The following is a 17,215-nucleotide window of genomic DNA, read 5'->3' as shown; positions in this document are numbered from 1 at the left end:
CACAGAGCATGGGCTCAGCCCCAGTGGTTCTGCTGGCTGTGACCCGTGGCAGGACAGCTCCACTGGAGTGATGTGCATCAGGCCAACCACATGGGAGTCGCTCTCAGTCCACCTGGATGTTGAGCCGCACAAAGTGCCTTCAGCTGAGGTCTAGACACAGCAGAATCCTCAGGAAGGGCTGCCCTTGGTTTAAGTGGCCACTGGAGCACATTGGCACAGCCTGGGTCCCTCCTGGTGCATATGAGGCTCTCTTGATGCTCCCTCCTGCAGCTCTCCTGATAGTTCCTGTGGGAGCCACCTCACCCATCTTCAGAGGTCAGCAGCCACCTGAGGACAGCTCCATCCACTTGTCTCCAGTCTCCAGGAACAGCATGATCAGCAGCTCAGCAGGGTTCGGATCCCTCACGACACGTGGCGTCTGCAGGTGAGGGGTGGCACTGACACTCCTGCCCTGCTGGTCACAGCTTAACGTGTGACCTGTGACAAGCTCTGGGTGAGGGCCCCAGCACCGCTCTGTGCCTGAAGGCACACCATGGCTGCGGGCTCTTCACCTTCTGCCCTGTGGTGTCAACCTCCACAGAGCCCAGCTCAGGCCTCCACACAGAGCTGGGATCACCTCCTGAACACTGAGGCAGGTGGGACTCTCCAGCTCCCAGTGGGCAGACCCTGACACAAGGCTGACTCCTCAGGAAAGCATCCCCAAGATCTTCACAGGCACCTTCAGCTGGCATGACTCCTACAAGCCTTCTCCTGCTGGGGGGACCTGCTGCTCCTGGTCCCTGTCCCAAGACATTACCCAGGTGAGCAGTCCCTTGAGCATTTTGGATTCACTCAGCCCTTGTGGCACCAAAAAACCACTGTGTTCCACCTACACCCTTCCAGAACCCTGCAGGCGGGAGCCTTTTCCAAAAGAACCACAAATCCTCCATCCGGGGGTGACCCTAACGGCTGGGACAGCCCCAGAGCTGAAGGGCTTTTATAGCTCCTGGCAGGGTGTGGCTGCCCCAGATTAGCTGGGCCAGAAGCAAGCGGCAGCTCGTGATTGGCTCAACGCAGCCCCCCTCGGGCTGTGATTGGTGGGCAGCTGCTGCAGGGGTGAGGCAGCAGCAGAGACAAGTGGCAGCACGTGGTTGGCTGTGGTGTAGTGCCAGGTGGCAGCACATGATTGGCCAGACTAGAGTGTTGCTTGGTTGTGATTGGTGGAGGCAGCATGAGGGAGTAAGGGCCAGGTGGCAGCACGGGATTGGCCAGTTGGCTGAGCCGCCACGTGAGGATTGGCTGGGGCTGGGATCCCTGCGAGGATCCACTCACGGAGCAGTGCCTCAGCCCCAGCCCTGGCACTGCCAGAGCACCCCCAGGGCCACGGCGTGGCAGGAGTAGCCAGAGCCACTGGGACTGAGCCACGAGGGGTAGAGATGGGGTGCAGAAACACCAGGGCACGGGGGCTGAGGAAGTGGGGTTTGCCCTCTCCATCCCCTCTGGCTGCAGGGCTCACAGCAGCCGGGTGCAGGGCAGGGGCTGTGGGTCACTCTGACCTGCCCCCACAGCCCTAGCTACTCCGTGCCCTTCCCAATATTAGTGTGCCCACTCGGGAGGCTGGGGGCAGTTTTACCCCACCCCTCAGTACCCACCAAAATGCACCCTATGGCCCAAGACCACCAGGGTTCTGGTGGGCTGTGGGGCAGATAAGTCCTTCTCTGCAATGGGAACAGTAAGGCCACTGTTCCCCCTTCTCCAGCCCCTGGGCCCTCACACCAGCTTTGTGTGTGCAGAGTCCCCACATTTCAGGGACACCTGGAGCCAGCTCTTGTCTACGCAGCTGCAGAAGCTTATTTGAATAATTTGCCTTGCAAATCTACAAGTACCAGCTTGAGTCTTGCACCGCGAGCACCCATCCCCTCATGATGCAGGAGCCACGCATGGGGCAGCCGTGGTGAGGACACGAGGATGTGGATGTGACTCCCAGCACTGCACAACAAAGCCCCACCCAGCAGCACAGTAACACTGAGCAGCACCGTTTGCCACTCCCAGGATGTCCCATCCCATGGGAGGACTGGAAAACCAACCCTAGTGCTGCCTCCAGCCCTGCCACACGCTCCCCTCACCCCAGCAGGGCTGGAAGGGGCCTGTGCATGGAGGCAGTAAATCTGATAAGCGATCAGGCAGCACCACCATTCAGTGGATAATTAAGGTGTAAGTGCAGAGGAAGTGACCTGGCTGCTCCTGGGGATCAGGAGAGGCTGTGACCCTTGCAGCCAGTGCATTAAATGCACATTGGTTCCTCTTTTATACAAAAAAAAAAAAAAAAAACACTAAAACATTAATCATGCCCCAGCATCTGAACACTGACTGCTGGGATTGCAGCATGAGAGGAGGAAACGAGACCATCTGGTGAGGCTTTGGCACAGCCTGGATCAGCAGGGAAAGGGGACTCCCTGGAGCCAGGGCGAGGGTTTGGGAGCACAGACACAAAGCAGGTTCTTGCAAATGAACTCTACACACCTGGCAGAGCAGGCTGAGCTTTTCCAAGCTCCAACACCCTGTATGAGGGAGGAAAAATGAGTTGGGGGAAGGTTAGGAGCAAAGCAGCAGAGGCTAAGGCTAAGTTAAGGCCATTTTGGTTTGTTAGAGCACACAGACAATCCCGACCCATCTCCCCTGAGTCCCACTACCAAACCTTGAACTTGGCACCCCAGAAATTGCTGGGTGGCCAGTGCAGGCTGGAGCATCCCCAAGGACCAGTTCTGGCTGAATCCAAGCCCTGCTGACACTGACTCCTGCCCCACTGCCAGCAACACTCAAGCCCCAAGGGAGGGAAGGCATTTACGTGGCCTGAGCTCGCCTCACCCCACAACCAGGGGTCAATCACCTGCAGCAGATACTGCAAGGAAGGATTTTGAGGATGGGTTTCTCATCCCCACTACACAAGGCAAACAGTCCCCAAATTTGGCTGCAGAAAGGAGAATTGCTGAGCAAACCATACCCATACTCCCCCATCCCTGTTTCCCAATCTAACCCATCCCTACCTCTTGCCAAGGGCAGCCAGAGCATGCAGGATCATGCAGAGGCCATGCTGGGGACACTGGTGCAGCTCTCCACAGGAATACAGCCATGGAAAGACACTGCCTCCCCTACCACCACAGCCACAGGGGGACAAGCACAGCCCCCAGACCCTCCCCATAAACACTCTGCACCTTCTCTCTCTTCCCAGCCCAAGTCCAAAGCAAGAAGAAAGGAGATAAAGAAGGGAAGAAAGAAATAAAAAACTAAAACAAATGAAAACTAAAACAAAAAGCAGCAGTTGGGAGGCAGCCTTGTTAGGACAACTCAGCAAAATAAAATTCCGGTTTATTGTTGGACAACATTGTTTCACACATACATCAAACAGGCCAAAAAAAAAAGAAAAAATAAAAATAAACAGCAACTTCATAGACAGAAAAAAAAAAAGAAAACCTTTTTATCTTTGGCCTTGCCACCTCATACAAACCACGATCTATGGTACAGCTAAAGTACATACACAAAAAAAGTTACTGGAATGCTCAGAATAAGATTGTAATTTTTTTTTTTTTTTTGCATTTTTGTCTTTTTTAATTTTTTTTTTACAAGGTTTTGCTTTATTCTCCTTTGAGATAATGGTTTGGGCCTGGTCACACCACAAGTAAAGTCAGAGATAGGTAACAAGAGAGATATACACTTCAAAGCCCCCCTTTTGGTCAATCCGAGATCACTTAAAAATGGCGGACCTCCTAACAATATGTACAAAAATATAAAATGTAAATAAAAAATACAAACAAATTCTCCTTTAAAGTACTTTTAAGAAAGAAAGCAGGGCCTTGAAGTTTTGGTGCTCGGGGGGGAGAGGGTTTGTGGGGGAAGGGGGGTTTTTCTCTCCCCGCTAACGGGCGAATCATTTCCATGTTCGTTGAGTGGCAGCGCCGCGCCGGGGGGCGGGGACGGGGTTCACTCTACTTGGTGAGGATGACCACGGCGGAGGGGGGAGGAAGGGCTGTGTGAGGGAAAGGGGGCTGCAATGGGAGTCCCCAGGGGAGACCCAAGGGTGAAGAGGACGCGCTGGCCTTTTTTGTTGGTTTGTTTTCCTCCTTATTTAAAAAAAAAAAAAAAAAAAATTTGCTGCCTAGTCATCTTCATCGGTTTTCTGCTTCTTGGGATCGACGTCATCATCCTAGGGGGAAAGCAAAGCCGTCAGGAGAGGGGATGGGGACTGGGGCTGCTGGGGGCAGGCAAGAGTCACCCCAAGGCAGGGAGTGAGGCTGGGGCATTTAGGGTCCCTCTCCTGGCCTCAGGAACAAGGTCTGAGAACCACAGGTGTTTCCCTCCCTCAGGCAAAATCTTCTCTTCTCAGGAAGCCCCTGAGTGCCCCCACCCAGGCCTGCCATGAGCATTCCAGGTCTCCCCAGCCCAGGGCCAGGGCTCTGCTGGGCGGGAGCAGACACCCCCCTAACCAGGCCAGTGTATAAACAGAACTGGGCTGTGTCCTTGGAGAGACATGGGGAGCACACAGGCAAAGCATTCAAGCCCCTGAGTTAAGCCCAGCCCCTCTAGCCCGACTGACACTCTCCCCCCTCCCAAGCCCTCTGGGGACATTGTGTGGCTCTAAGGGGCTGCCTACTCTTCCCACCTCATCATCCTCAGCTGCCCGTTTGCCTGTGGCTCCCTCAGCTTCATCGTCGTCATCACCATCCTCTTCCTCACCTGCATGGAGTACAAATGGAGGAAATGTGAGACACTCTGGGAGAGTCCCAGTACCACACACCTCCCCTCTGGGTTTAATCCTGGCACACCCCCACACTGTGATGCCATGTCTCCATCTACCCAGGTGGCACAGACCCTGCTCAAGACAAGAGGTGACAGAGAACACTGTGGCTTTCTGGGCATCCCCCAAATGACCTGACCCACCAAAGAGAAAATAAGGATTGGCAGCCTCAAGTTTGATTCACACTGCATTTGTAACACAGACAGTGAGATGGCAAAACCACCACCTACCACAAGTGCCGAAATCATGGCAAAAAATTGGGAAAAAAAAGAGAGAGGAAAAAACTCTTTCTAGTGGCTGCTCTGCCTAACCACTCCAGATTACTTCTGCTTCCCTTCGCAGCTATTAGTCCATCTTTAATGAGTTAAGAGAGCCAGAACGCATTAGTTCTGAGTCAGAACACTTTCTAATTATCAGAACAGCAAACAAATGCTTCCAACTTATCTTGCAGCCAGCCAGGAGGATGAGCAGTGAGCTCTGGGCTTTGACCCACTTTGAGCTCAAATAGGCCAGTGGATCAGAACAACTGAGTCAATCACCTTTGGCCAGTTCTGGGGGCTCAGGGGCAAGCCCAGAGGCAGAACAGCTTCTCAGCTGCCGAGACAAGTCTCTTGTGTAACAGGAGACCCTACTATAACTTAGAGAGTTAAGGCCAGTAAGCTGGCTTTAAACCACCACCATGAGCCACACGTATGGCCAGCCTGGACAGCCAGGGGGATTAAGGTCAGCCCATCCTCCCTTCTCCTCTCCTGACGTGTGCCCAGCTGCGGTGTGGCCCATGCAGCAGGAAGGGCCAAGATTAGCTCCCAGTGATGGATCAACACCCCAGCAGCCATCACATGCACTGGGCTGGCCGGCAGGTCAGGTGACAGTGCCAAGCTGATTTGGAGCATTTTTAGTTCTTTGAGCTGCTTTAAGCAAAGCAAATAATGAGATGGGATGGAGAGATGCGAGAGGAAAATATACCCTGAAGCTCTCCTCTGCTGTCAAACCCCGGGAGTTTGGCTGCAAGTCTTGGCTAAAAAAGCTGATGCAAGCTGGACTTGCTGCCTTTAAATCTCTCTCCTGCAGTGCTCAGGTGCAGCTCTCAGGCAGGGATCGCCCGAGGGCAGCAAGCATGGACAGAGCCCGTGCCAGCAGTCAGAGCCTGTGCCGGATCCCCACAAGGCATCGGCATCTCCAGGCACCGCGTGCCAAATCGTGCCTGTGCTCGGTGAGCTGGGAAGAGCAGGGCTGGCACTGCGGGACCAAAGCTCCCTGGGTTTGTCACAGCAGTATCCAAGCAACACTTCCACCCCACACATGCGCCTGCAGCACACGCATCCTCCTCCCTGCTCCTGCCCGAGAGGAGCAGGGAGAGCCAAGTATGCCCTATCTCATCCACCCTAAAGTAAGGCTGGGGGTAAATGGGCTCAGGATAGCACACAGCAGTGCTGCATCTGTCCTCAGGGGTTAAAACCACAAGTTAAAGAGGATCACAAGTCCCAGTTGTTCCTAGTGAACCAATTCCTACTGAAGGGCATAGCAGGCTGCTCAGAGAGTGCTACCCCAAAGGAGATGGCTTTCCCAGCTCACACTTTCAGAATAAGCACTGGTTTAATGGTCATTAAATTCCAGCCCTGTCCCTATCTCCCAAAACTAGCCAGCAGTTTAGTAGGTCAGCACGTAAACCAAAAATTCACAGGGGATTAACCTAGTAACAGATAATCAGGGGCCCTGAGTTCATCTCAGCATAACAAGAAAGGCTTTCTCCCAGCCTTCACAAGTGGTAAAAATAAACAATGTTATTCATCCAAGCAGATCTTGGGAAAAAAATAATAGCAGGGAGGGTGAGAGGTGATTCGGCAAGTCACTGCTGCCAAAACCCATTTCTAGGCTGGGTCAGGTCAGGAAGCAGCAAAGGGCAGGAAGACACAGGACACTGCAGCCATAGAAAATTCAAAGCAAGGCTATCTACTCCAGCTGGAGGATCAGGTAAGAGCCACAGGTTCCTCTGCTCGTTTCCACACAGCATCTAGCCTGGGAAAGAGGACTGCATGGGCCTCTCAGCACGCTGCTCCATGAACAAGCAGAGTGCCACACCCTCTGTGCCTGGGCCAAGGCATGGCCACCCAGGGCTGTCCCTGTCCCAGTGGCCAGTGCTGGTGTGTGCAGCAGTGGCTGTGCTCACAGCAGTCAAGGGCAGATTTTACTACTAGCACGGAAGGCTAATGCGCTTATTCAGCGCCGCGGTAAGGTGCCGTCTGGCCAGAGGGAGGGAGGAAGGAATCTGCCCTCAACCTGCTGGAAGGGATTCAAGGCTGACTTCACTCCCAGCAGCGGTGGCTCAGGCAAGCAAGGAAGCAGCAAGCCTGGCTGGTGGGAGCTCTCTGCCCACAGCCGCGAGGGGGAGATGCTGCTCTCTGCTCGCCTCCGCTTCCCGGGAGCCTGCTGTCCAGAGCAGGACACCACCGTGGGATGGGGGTGGGGGAACAAACAAAGTTACCATCACCCTCTTCCTCCTCGTCCTCTTCTTCACCGCCTTCCTCCTCCTCTTCGTCTACTTCGTTGTCAGCCTCCTGCTCTCCGTTTTCCTCATTCTCCTTGGCAAGACAAAACATCACTTAAAAAAATGCACCAGGAAAGGGAGAAGGTGGAAGAGACATTCGGCAAAATGCACATTCCCACCTTTCCTGCCGAAAGCAAAGCACCAGCCCACCGAAGCCCTGGGCATACATCCCACTTTCTGCCTGCCTCCACACAGCCCAGGCACGAAGGATCAAGCCACAGTAACTTGGGGCTGCAGCTTTGAGACAAAGCCTCAAATTGCTCTCATGACACATTGAAGTGTGGCACAGTGATTTCCCCCCAGCACCTCAAAAGAAGAAACCAACCAGTTTGCTTGTATATGATGTATTTCCTAGCTGAACTGGTTGTAACATTGTAAATCCTAGTGGGTTTTATAATTTTTTTCCTCTTTATCCTTGCCTAGGGAAGGGCTGGTACTGGACAGCCTCACACAGCTGTCAGGGAGGGAATCCAAGCCCAACCCTTCTCTTCTGCACACACATGAACAGCCCACAGGCTGGGAGTATCCACTTAACGTGAAGCACCAAAGGCTGAAGGGCTTTGCAGGGCTTAGGGCTGTCGTTTACAGGGATCCCCTCTCAACAGTGCTAGGGACAAACTTGCAGCAAAAGCAAGAAGAGGACAAGAAAAAGGCATTGGTGTACAGACTGCTTCTCCCAGCAGATTGCAGCCATACTCACAGCATTGCCGTTGGCTGGTGCATCTCTGCCATTTTCTGTTTCTTCAACAACTTCCTTCTTCTCTTTTAGATCCTGGAAGGAGCAGAAAAGCAGAGAAGTCACCCCGATTCCAGATGTCTGGGTCAGAGAAGCTGCAGATCAGGTGTGAAAAACACAGTCTGAGAGCAAGAGCAGGCGCTGGTTTCTCTTCATACAGATTTGTTCTGTGATTTGGTCGCCACGTTCTGGCTCCTCCTTGGGAACGGGAAAACATGGGGGCGAATCTCAATCCAAGTCAGCCTTGCCAGAGCAGCCCTCTAAAAAAGAGACTGCTCTGTTTCACCTCTGAGCTCCCAAACAGACAGAGCTGGCCACCTGCATATATGCTCAACAGCAGCAGAGCTGGCTGATTGCCCATCTTAGCACAGTCCACGCAAGCTCCTGCAATGCCATGGAGAGCCGGCAGCCCTGTCCAGAGGATGGGCACCCACGGCTGCTCAGAGCCTTCACAGCAGGAATAGATCCCAGGCACTCATTAGCAGAGGCTCTGGTCTCTGCCCTGCCTAGCAAAAATCATCCGGCAAATATTACACGCCTGGTCTTTCTCACAGCAGCAGAGAGGAGGCTCCAGCATCCAGCTCACAGCCTAAAGTGTAACAGGATGGGGTGGAGGAAGAAGTCTATTTTTACACTGCTCCAAGAGCAGTGCCTGGCTAGTTCGGCTCAAGCCTCCACCACAAGCAGAGCGGGAGCTTGTGTGTTTTTGCTATTGATCACTGTCAAAATGTCATGCCAAGTCGCTCAGCAAACAGGCTGAAAGGATCCAACTTTATGTTCCTGCATTAAGAACACTTGGATTTAACACTGGCATCTCTGCTTGCATCCTCCTCCCCTTCTGTTCCTCCATCGACTGGAGCGAGATCCTTCAGCACAGTGAGCGCTACCCCAGCCAAGGAAAGCAGGGAGGCCCTTCCCCAGGGCCAGCAGCACAGCCACAGCGGCTTCAGCAGCGACCATGAGGTGTTTAAAAGTTGCTGGAAGCTCCTGCTCCACTGTGGTGGCTTCTCCCCCTCCTGCCGGCCCTTTGCAGCTGGCGGTGCCGCCCACAGACAGCGGGCACTTTCACTCCCGGGAGGGAGCCGCTGCCTCGTGGGAACACGGCAGGGAAGAGCATGGCCATGGCCCTGCTAGGGTGATCACTGCTCCCTTCTGAGGGTTTCTACTGCCCCGCAGACTGCGCTGGGGAGGCAGCACAGGCATTTTAGACCACCGGGTTACTGAAATAGATGCCATTTCCAGAGGCACCCACAGACTGCCAGTGCATGGAGGAAAGACTTTTCCTGGAAGAAAACTTTGAGGGGGGACAACACCTGTTGATCAAACCTCACCTAAGCAAACCAAGCCAGGAGTCTGGAGTAAAACAAACACACAAGATCCCTCCTCCTTTCACTGCTTACACACAAATCCCAGGCCACTTCCTCCACACTGCCTAGTTCCACCACCGTTTTACACTGTCAGTGGCTTCCACTGCCCTGTTCCCTGGAGACTGATCACAACCATTTGGCCTCTTATGCATCACTGGGCTACAGCTGCTGCATCACACCAGGCACATGGGCATGAGGGCAACAAAGCAGTTCCCAAGTTAAACACAGAACAAGTCAAGCAATCAGAATTTCCACCTCTCAATGTGCCCAACAGTTCTTTTTATAACAAGTTGTTCACAAAATGCAAGCAATTCTCCCAGTGAAGGAACAACTCATTCTTGGGCATTTCAGCTGGACAGATCTACAGCCCTGACCTTTCCTGCATCACTGAAAATGCTCTCAGTTTAACCACCATCACGATGCCAGGTCATGAAATTTGTGGTAGCAACAGTGTTGCAGAGAGCATCAGATTCCCCCTCTTCCTTTCCCAGTCCAACACAAACAGATATGTGCAGGAGCGTCCAGACCAAGGGCCGGTGCAGGCAGCAGGGCTGCTCCGGCGCCAAGACTGAGACACAGCCTCTAATTATAGGTGTGTCAGGGCTGTTTGTCTATGGAATGAATAGCAGCGGTGTAGAGCCACATACCACCGGCCCGGAAAGCTCTACCTTGTCCCCGGTCCTGCCCTCGGCAGGATCCCTGAGGGAAGCGGGGGACATCAGGACTCGGGGACGAGAGAGGCAGCGCCGCAGCCCGCGCCTCCGGCCGGCAGGGGGCTCCCCCGCGCCGCCACGCGCGCGGCCGCCATTCAAACCGCGCGCCACTCTCCGCGTCCCGCTGATTGGCCGGCGGCCAGCGCGGCGCCCCGCGGGCTGCCGGGAGCTGTAGTCCCGGCGGGGGCGGCGCGGCGGACTCCGGCTCCCAGGCCCGCATGTGGTGGGCGCCCCGCGGCACCGGCCGGGGGCGGCGCCCGGGCGGGGCGGGAACCCCCTCCCCCCCATCCCCGCCTCCCGGGAGCGTTCCGGACGGCGAGGCGGGACGAGAGCGATCGGCCCGGTGCCTCCACGCTTCTCTGAGGTGTGGGGGGGGTCACCTTGCCGCCGTGCGCGCCTCCGCCCTCCCTCCAGCGCGGACCCTTGTCCGCTCCCAGGAGGGTGAGCCAGAGACGAGGCCCCTTCCCGCACGCGGTAAAAAGGGCAGGGGAAGGTTAACGGCAAACTTGGCCCCGTTCCCCCGGGGAAGGATGGGGATCGACCCGCCTCGCCGCTTCCCGGCAGCGGGAGAGCCGGAGGCGGCGGGGACCAAGCTGCGGTCCCGGAACGGAGGCTGGGCAGGCGGGATGGGGGCATGGGTGCGGGAGCGGGAAACAGAAGTGAAATCGAAATCTGCCAGAAACGGCGTTTTGTTGGTTGTTTTTTATGAACCCTCCTCCCGGTCGGAATTTTTTTTTTCCCCGCCAGTCGCGCTTCCCCCGGGAGCGGCGCGACCCCGGGCCAGCCGGGGCGCAGGGTGAGGAGGCCACTGGGCACGTCCCCCGCCGCCTTCCCACGCACTGGCCCGCCTCGGGTCCCCTCGCAACTTTTCCGGCTGTGGCCCCGGGCTCAACGGGGCGCACCGCGGCCGCTCGGGGAGTGCAGTTTCCCCGGGGGACGCTCCGCCGCGGCTCGCAGACAAAGGCGTGCGCCGGGAGCCGCAGCGGGGACTCCCGGGAGAACCTCTCCCGGCTGGTACCGGAGCTCCCCAGCCGCTTCCCATCGCCTCCAGCCGCGACTCGCAAACTTATCCTGGTTGCGAGGAGCTCGGGCCAGGGCCGGCGCCCTCAGCCCCGCTGCCCCAGCGCATCGGGGCATCTCCTTCTGTGGAGATGCCCCCATTGGGGTAACTCCAAAAATAACAAAAGCCCCCCCGGGACAACTCCGGATCACCCTCTACTCCCCCTCACCTCCGAAATAGTAACTCCCAATACGGGGCAGTACCTAAACCGCAAATGCCCCCCCCCCCTTCCGGGGGGGGTAACGCCAAAAAAACAACTGTCCCCCCCCCACACTCCAGGGGTAACACCGCCACAGCAGACGCCCCTCCCGCATCAACCGGGCGCAACTCCGAAATAGCAACCACCCGCCCACCCCGCTTTTCGGCAGCAACTCCACAACAGACACTGCCCCCCCCCGCCCCCCCCCCACCCGTGCGTGTTCCGGAGCGCTTCCCCCCACATCCCCCCGCAGGGACGGGGCCGAGCGGAACACAAGTTTGACGGGGCTGTCAAGCTCCCGCACCGCGGATTGAATGAGCGAGCACTGCCGGGTGCCGAGGCACCGCCGTGCGTGTACCCCCCCGGCTCCCCGAGCCCCTCCGCAGTAGGATAATCAACTACTGTCCCAAGGAAAGGCGGGAGGGAGCGGGACGTGGAGCGGCGGGGCTCGGCAGCACCGGCAAAGGCGGCGAGCACGTTTCCCGCACACTGTAGACAAAGGAACGGCGCTGGCAGCCCCGCACGGCGAGCGCGGCGGCACCGGCTCCGCACCGCACCGCGCCGCCAACTTCAACGCGAAGGACGAAGGGGGAAGGGGGAGAAGCGAGGGGGCGGGACGGGCAGGGGGGTAAAAAAAAAATCCGACGAAAAAACACAAAAAGGAAAAAAAAAAAAAAAGGCCAGAAATCGCACGGAAAAAAATTTTAAATGAGGGGGGGGGGAAAAAAAGCCGCGGAGCAGGGCGCGAGGTGGCGGGTCGCTCACCTTGGCGGAGATTTCAGCGCTGGTGTCCACGGCCGCGTCGGACATGGCGGGGGCGTGCGGGGCTGTGTCGCGCGGGGCTGCGGCGGCGCGGGCGGGCGGGCAGAACAATGCCAAGATGGCTTTGCGCGAGCCAGTGGGAACTCACGCGGCGCCGCCGGCCCTCTTATAGAGCCGGGGGGCGGCGCGCGCGGTGCCCCGCGCCGCGCCCCATTGGCCGCGCGCGCCGCGGCCGCCAGGCGCCCATTGGCCGCGGTGCAAACAATGGGGCACGGCCGCTTAAAGGAGCCGGCGAGCGCCGCCACTGCGGCGATGAGTTGTGCCCGGTCTCAGCACGGCGGGCGCAGAGGGGAGCAGAGCCCCGCCCTCCCCCGCGCTACCTCCGCCCCCGCCGCCTCCGCCCCGCCCCTCCCGCCGTGTGAGGGGGGGGGGGAAGGGGGGAGAGCTCCCGCCGCGCCTGCGGAGGGGCGGAGGGCAAATAATAAGAGTTAAAAATAAGAATAATAACAGTAATGCGGGAGAACCGGCGCTGCCTTCCCCCAGCCGCGCTCCCACGGGGCCGGCGGTGGTCCCAGGGCAGCCCCGTCCCTTCGGTACCCCGCTAGCCCCCCTCGTTCCCTGTGTTTTCGGCGCCCCGCGGAAACTTTGGCCACAACAACCGCGGCCGCCCCTGGGGGGAGCGGGGAGGGGCGGCCCGCCCAGCCTGCCGCGCAGAAATGCGGGATTCCCACCCGTTTGCTTATTCTACAGTAAAAAAACATACCCAAGCTGTTGCTACTCCCCCCCACCCTCCCCCCCCCCCTTCTGCGAGTTCATGGTCTAAAGCGCACCAGGAGCTTCCCTATGCTCCCCGTCCGCAGTTCCCCGTTATATACAGCCGTGCCCTTCGCGCCGCGCCCGCGGGCACCGCGACTGCATCGGGCCCCCCTCACACCGCGAGGTAACAGGGCACCGACGCAGCGACCGAGGGGACTCAGCCACACTCAAGATGGCGCCGAGAGCCCTTCGTGGGGCAACCACACGGTGTTACCATCCCCTGGGAGCCGCTCCGCCGCCCACGACGGCCCCGGGGATGAGACAGAGCCCCGCGTGAATGGTCCCCCGTATGGGAAGCGCGAATCAAGGGGTGAAGGGGTGGGAAAAACGCCCCTCCATATGGAGCATAGCGGAGCTGCCACACTCAACATGGCCGCCAGACCGAGGCAGAACTTGTCCTCGGAGGGCGGGATATAGGCATCGAACGGTGTGGATTGGTCAGCAGCGCCAGGCGAACGCTGTACTGACGCTTTGCGGCTTCCTATTAGCTGAGCTGCCTGTCTGTCTACGGCGAAGTGGTTTTGAAAACCCGGAGGCGGCTCGGGGCGGAGCTGTGGAGCGGAGTTGACGCCGGCCGGCTGGGGGCCCGGAGTGGGGGCTCCCGCGGGCGGTGGCCCCTGATCCCGGCTACTAGGGGCCGCGCTGACACGGGGTTCCTCTCTCTACGGCTTCAGGAGAGCTGTTGAGAAGCTATGGTAGTTCCCACACCGCCTGGCACCAGGCGTCGCGGCACGAGGCGTCATGGCGCCGGCGTCCGTTCCCCATCCCCACACGCGCCCGGCGGCTGGACACAGAGACGGGGCCCCGTTTCCAGGACAAAATGTCCCTCCCACTCAGCACGGTAGCACCGCAAACAGGCTGGTCTGTGCCTGGGCGCACCATGCAGCGCTTTTCTCCTCAGCCTCCGCGTCCTGCCCCTCGTGGGAGCAGCACTGAGGAGATGGTGGCGTGGGGACGGGGATCGGGGCCGCGGGGTTGTGGCGCGAGCGGGAAGCACCGGCACGGCCGAGCCCTCACGGCGGCCGCTGACCCTCGGAGTGACCTCGTACCGGGGCCAGCCACCCCCTGTCCTGGCCGTCCCCCGGCACCAGGGGCTGTGACCCCACCAGCAACTCTCACGTTGGATCACAGGCGCTATCGACACAGCAGTGCCCCGCTCACGAAGGTCGGGCACTGCTGGCGTTTTGTCAGGAGGGACCTTTTGGGACGATGGATTTCTCACGTTGGGACCTTTTGGGGATGATGATTCCTCACGTCGGATGTCCCGCTCTGACCTGGTGGCAGGACTGGGCGTGAGCAGGGCGAGAGCTTCTCCATGCACTTAGGGGAAGGAGAGGGCTGTGGAAACCGGGATTTCTGGTTGCTTCTGGCTACGCCTCTCGCTTGGAGTGTTCGAGACAAGGGCAGCTGCTATTACCGGAGACAGGACTCAGTGGGTTTGGGGCAGGTTGCTCGCAATGCTGGAGGCTGGAGCGCCCTCTGCCACAGCCCAGCCGGGAGCTGCCGGCGAGTCTCGAAATGTGTCCGAAAGAGGAAAGAAAAAAAACAAACCACCCAAGCCCAGACCCCTCAAAAAATCACTTCTGCTGTAACTTGTCTTTCATGCGTGCCTTCTGCTCAGACTAGGGATGTTCCTTCGGGCTTGGGGTTCCCACGTTTCAGGACGAGTTAAAAAAAGAAAATGAGATGTGGGATATTTCAGGAAGAAATTTCGGAATTTAGGAATCCTCAAGGGATGGTCACACCAGGATCTCACAGGGGGCGGGGGGGGTGGTGGTGGGAGGGCTGGAGATAAAAAAAAACACCCAAGCCTGCAGTGGAAGCAAAACTGCCTTAAACCACTCCGCGTCGGAAATCCATGTATAGCCCTTGGTGCCGTCCCTCTGTGCAGCGGGATAACCGGCTGGCGAGTGCCTGTGAGCGTAAGGCAGAAGCAGGCTCAGCTCGGCGCTTTATGCCTCAGCAGTCCAAAAAGAAACAACAGGAACTGTTGCCTGTAAAAGGCAGCTGCTTCTTTACCTCTTCTCCACCCCTCCGGACTGCCGGAGGAGCGGCTCCTCGGGGAGCAGAGACAGGAGGAGGAGGGTGGAAGGGGACTTTGCAAAAGTGCCCAAGCATCGGGGACAGAAGTTTCCAGGGCTGAGCTCTCTGCCTGGGACCTCGCTCCGTCTGCGGCAGGCGATTGCTCTGGCAAAGGAGCCGAGGTGCCGGAGGAGGAGGTAGGACTTTTCCCTCCTTACCGGCCGTTTCCCTAGCTCAGCAAGTAGCAGCCTCTTTAATCCCCGGCGAAGATCATGCTGCTCGGGCTATTATTTCATCGCGGCAAGCTGCTCCTCGGAGGAAATTCTCATTACGCTCTTCGGAGAGGCAAGGGAGGGGCGACTGTCACTCAGCTGCTCTGGAAAAAACAGAGGGATGAGCCTGCAGCATCCCCGGGCTCCGGCGCACGAGACGTGGTAGTGTTTCTAGGTCAGGCTGGTGATGCGGGACGTGAAGCCGGCAGAGATGACATCCTGGCTGTGTCACCTTCTGTTCCTCGATGGGCAGTGGTTGCACACGGGGGCCAGGTTTTCTCTGGAACAGCAGTGCTGGGGGGGGGGGAGTGGGGGTGTGAAGGGCGATGGGGAGGTGGGAAGGAGCTTCATGTGCACTCACAGGAGGGAGGGGAGGTGTGTAGAGAACTGGAATCAGCTCATGGTTCCAAAAAGTGTCTTTGAGACACCGCGGGGTCAAGGCTGAGAGCTGGCTGCTGGAGCCAGAGACTGTTCGAGAGCACCGGCTGCCCCAGCCCAGGGAAGGGCTGATGAGGCCGCCCTCCTGCCCATGTCCTGGGCTGCTGCTCCTCTGTCCATCCCCACGAACCACGTAAACAGGCAGGAGCGGGGCCCTGTGGCACACTTTAATTAAGGGATGGAGACACTGACTTCGCCTTTCCCCAGAGGATTGCAAAAGGCCCAGGCGGGCCCCACACTGCAGCTCACGGCCATCCCTGCTCCAACACGCGCTCTGCCCCCCACGTTACAACACAGGGCTCTGACTCACCAGCTGTGCCCAGCCCGCTGCTTCCAAGCCTGTAGACATCGCAGGGATGCCTCAGATGGATGTAGGGAGTCTATCTCCTCTGCACTCCACTGGATGGAGCTGGATGTGGTAGGCAGGGCATGGCACAGTCCTTGGGCCTCAGCATAGAGCCCCAGAGTGAGGACAGTGTTCTGGAGCAGTCATCCCCTGTTACTGGAGGGTGTGGGAAAGGGAGTGTGACCTCTCCAGATCCTCTGACCCCAGCAGGCAATGACACCATGGTCCGTTGATGCTCACTGGCTTCTCTGTGGCTCTGGGAAGCCACTGCCCTATCTGGCTGAGATGTGGGGCCAAGGCAGTCCCTTTTCTGCTGCACGTGGGTGCTGTCAGGAGCCAGGGCCAAGTGGAGCAGGGCAATACACCTCAGCACTGCTGCTAATCCTGCTCCTGGCTACAGGCAGAGTGGGGACATGATGGGGGGACTAGGGAAGCCTCCAGTTTGGGATGCTGGCTGTTCCAGGGAGCCCACAACATCAGGAACGTATCCAGCATCTCTTCCTGGCTGCCAAGGGCCAGCACTGCTGATGTCATGACCCAGGCACCAGTACTCACATCCCCGTCTTTCCTTGCCTGTGTGTTGGAACAACCTCAACTCATCCTTGAGAGACGGCCAAAGCCCCATGGCAAGGTTTAAAGGCAGGGAAGCTGATTATTACCTTTCTCTTAAGGGAAAGGTGAGTAGGCCATTGGGGCAACATGCTCCTCAGGCCAGGGGAAGAGACGTGTGTTCTAGGGTGTGGGCTCTGTGAAGCTGGAAAACAGTTGTTTCTCTCTCATTAATGTTTTCTGGTTTTCCCCTGGTTTGAAGGCTGGTTGTGACTATGAGCTGTGGATCAGACCCAGAGAAGGGCCTATGGCATGGGCCATACACACCCACATCCTGCCCCAGGCCTGGGCTTTCGGCCAGAGACAAGGTTTCGCTCCTCAGGGCTCCCGTCCCACTGCTCAAGTAATGCATGGAAGAGATTTAAAAGGAGAGAGGAAGGTGGGAGGGAGGAGGCGAGTCAAGATTCTCTTCCCTCCCTCCCTCTTCTCAGCACTTTGCAAACACGGTATCTTTGCAATGTCTGCTGGAGGAGGGACAACACCTCCTGCACGTGCCCAAGGCTGGGTATGTGTTTGGGCAGGGATTGCCCCATGGTGTAGCCAGCCCCAGGCA

The 17,215-nt window shown here is 57.9% G+C and overlaps 1 protein-coding gene across 4 annotated transcripts; it reads right to left on the bottom strand.

Moving 5' to 3' along the window:
• Nucleotides 1–3,314: 3,314 nt before the first annotated feature.
• On the bottom strand, nucleotides 3,315–12,313 carry PTMA (prothymosin alpha). 4 transcript variants are annotated; one of them, XM_036388995.2, is made up of 5 exons: nucleotides 12,163–12,313; nucleotides 8,023–8,094; nucleotides 7,260–7,356; nucleotides 4,640–4,713; nucleotides 3,315–4,183 (listed from the first exon to the last, which is right to left on the bottom strand). In XM_036388995.2, exons 1-5 carry the CDS (start codon nucleotides 12,205–12,207, stop codon nucleotides 4,136–4,138), a joined length of 336 nt encoding a protein of 111 aa, XP_036244888.1. In that variant the 5' UTR covers nucleotides 12,208–12,313; the 3' UTR covers nucleotides 3,315–4,135. The 4 variants fall into 4 exon arrangements, with proteins under 4 accessions (XP_036244888.1, XP_036244890.1, XP_036244889.1 ...); XM_036388997.2 differs by having other exon boundaries at nucleotides 7,266–7,356; nucleotides 12,163–12,312; XM_036388996.2 differs by having other exon boundaries at nucleotides 7,260–7,353; nucleotides 12,163–12,311.
• Between the last annotated feature and the right edge of the window lie 4,902 nt (nucleotides 12,314–17,215).

This window comes from Molothrus ater, chromosome 10 (assembly GCF_012460135.2).
Source record: "Molothrus ater isolate BHLD 08-10-18 breed brown headed cowbird chromosome 10, BPBGC_Mater_1.1, whole genome shotgun sequence".
Classification (NCBI taxonomy): domain Eukaryota; kingdom Metazoa; phylum Chordata; class Aves; order Passeriformes; family Icteridae; genus Molothrus; species Molothrus ater.
Note: the sequence above shows the minus strand (reverse complement) of the source record. Positions and strands in the feature narration are given on the sequence as shown.

Excerpts from the sequence above, each read along its gene's own strand:
- PTMA (XM_036388995.2), bottom strand. The coding sequence starts at position 12,207 with ATGTCCGACGCGGCCGTGGACACCAGCGCTGAAATCTCCGCCAAG. Across the intron at positions 8,095-12,162 it reads GCGCTGAAATCTCCGCCAAG|GATCTAAAAGAGAAGAAGGA; the intron begins GTGAGCGACCCG and ends TGCTCCTTCCAG. Across the intron at positions 4,184-4,639 it reads GGGCAGCTGAGGATGATGAG|GATGATGACGTCGATCCCAA; the intron begins GTGGGAAGAGTA and ends CTTTCCCCCTAG.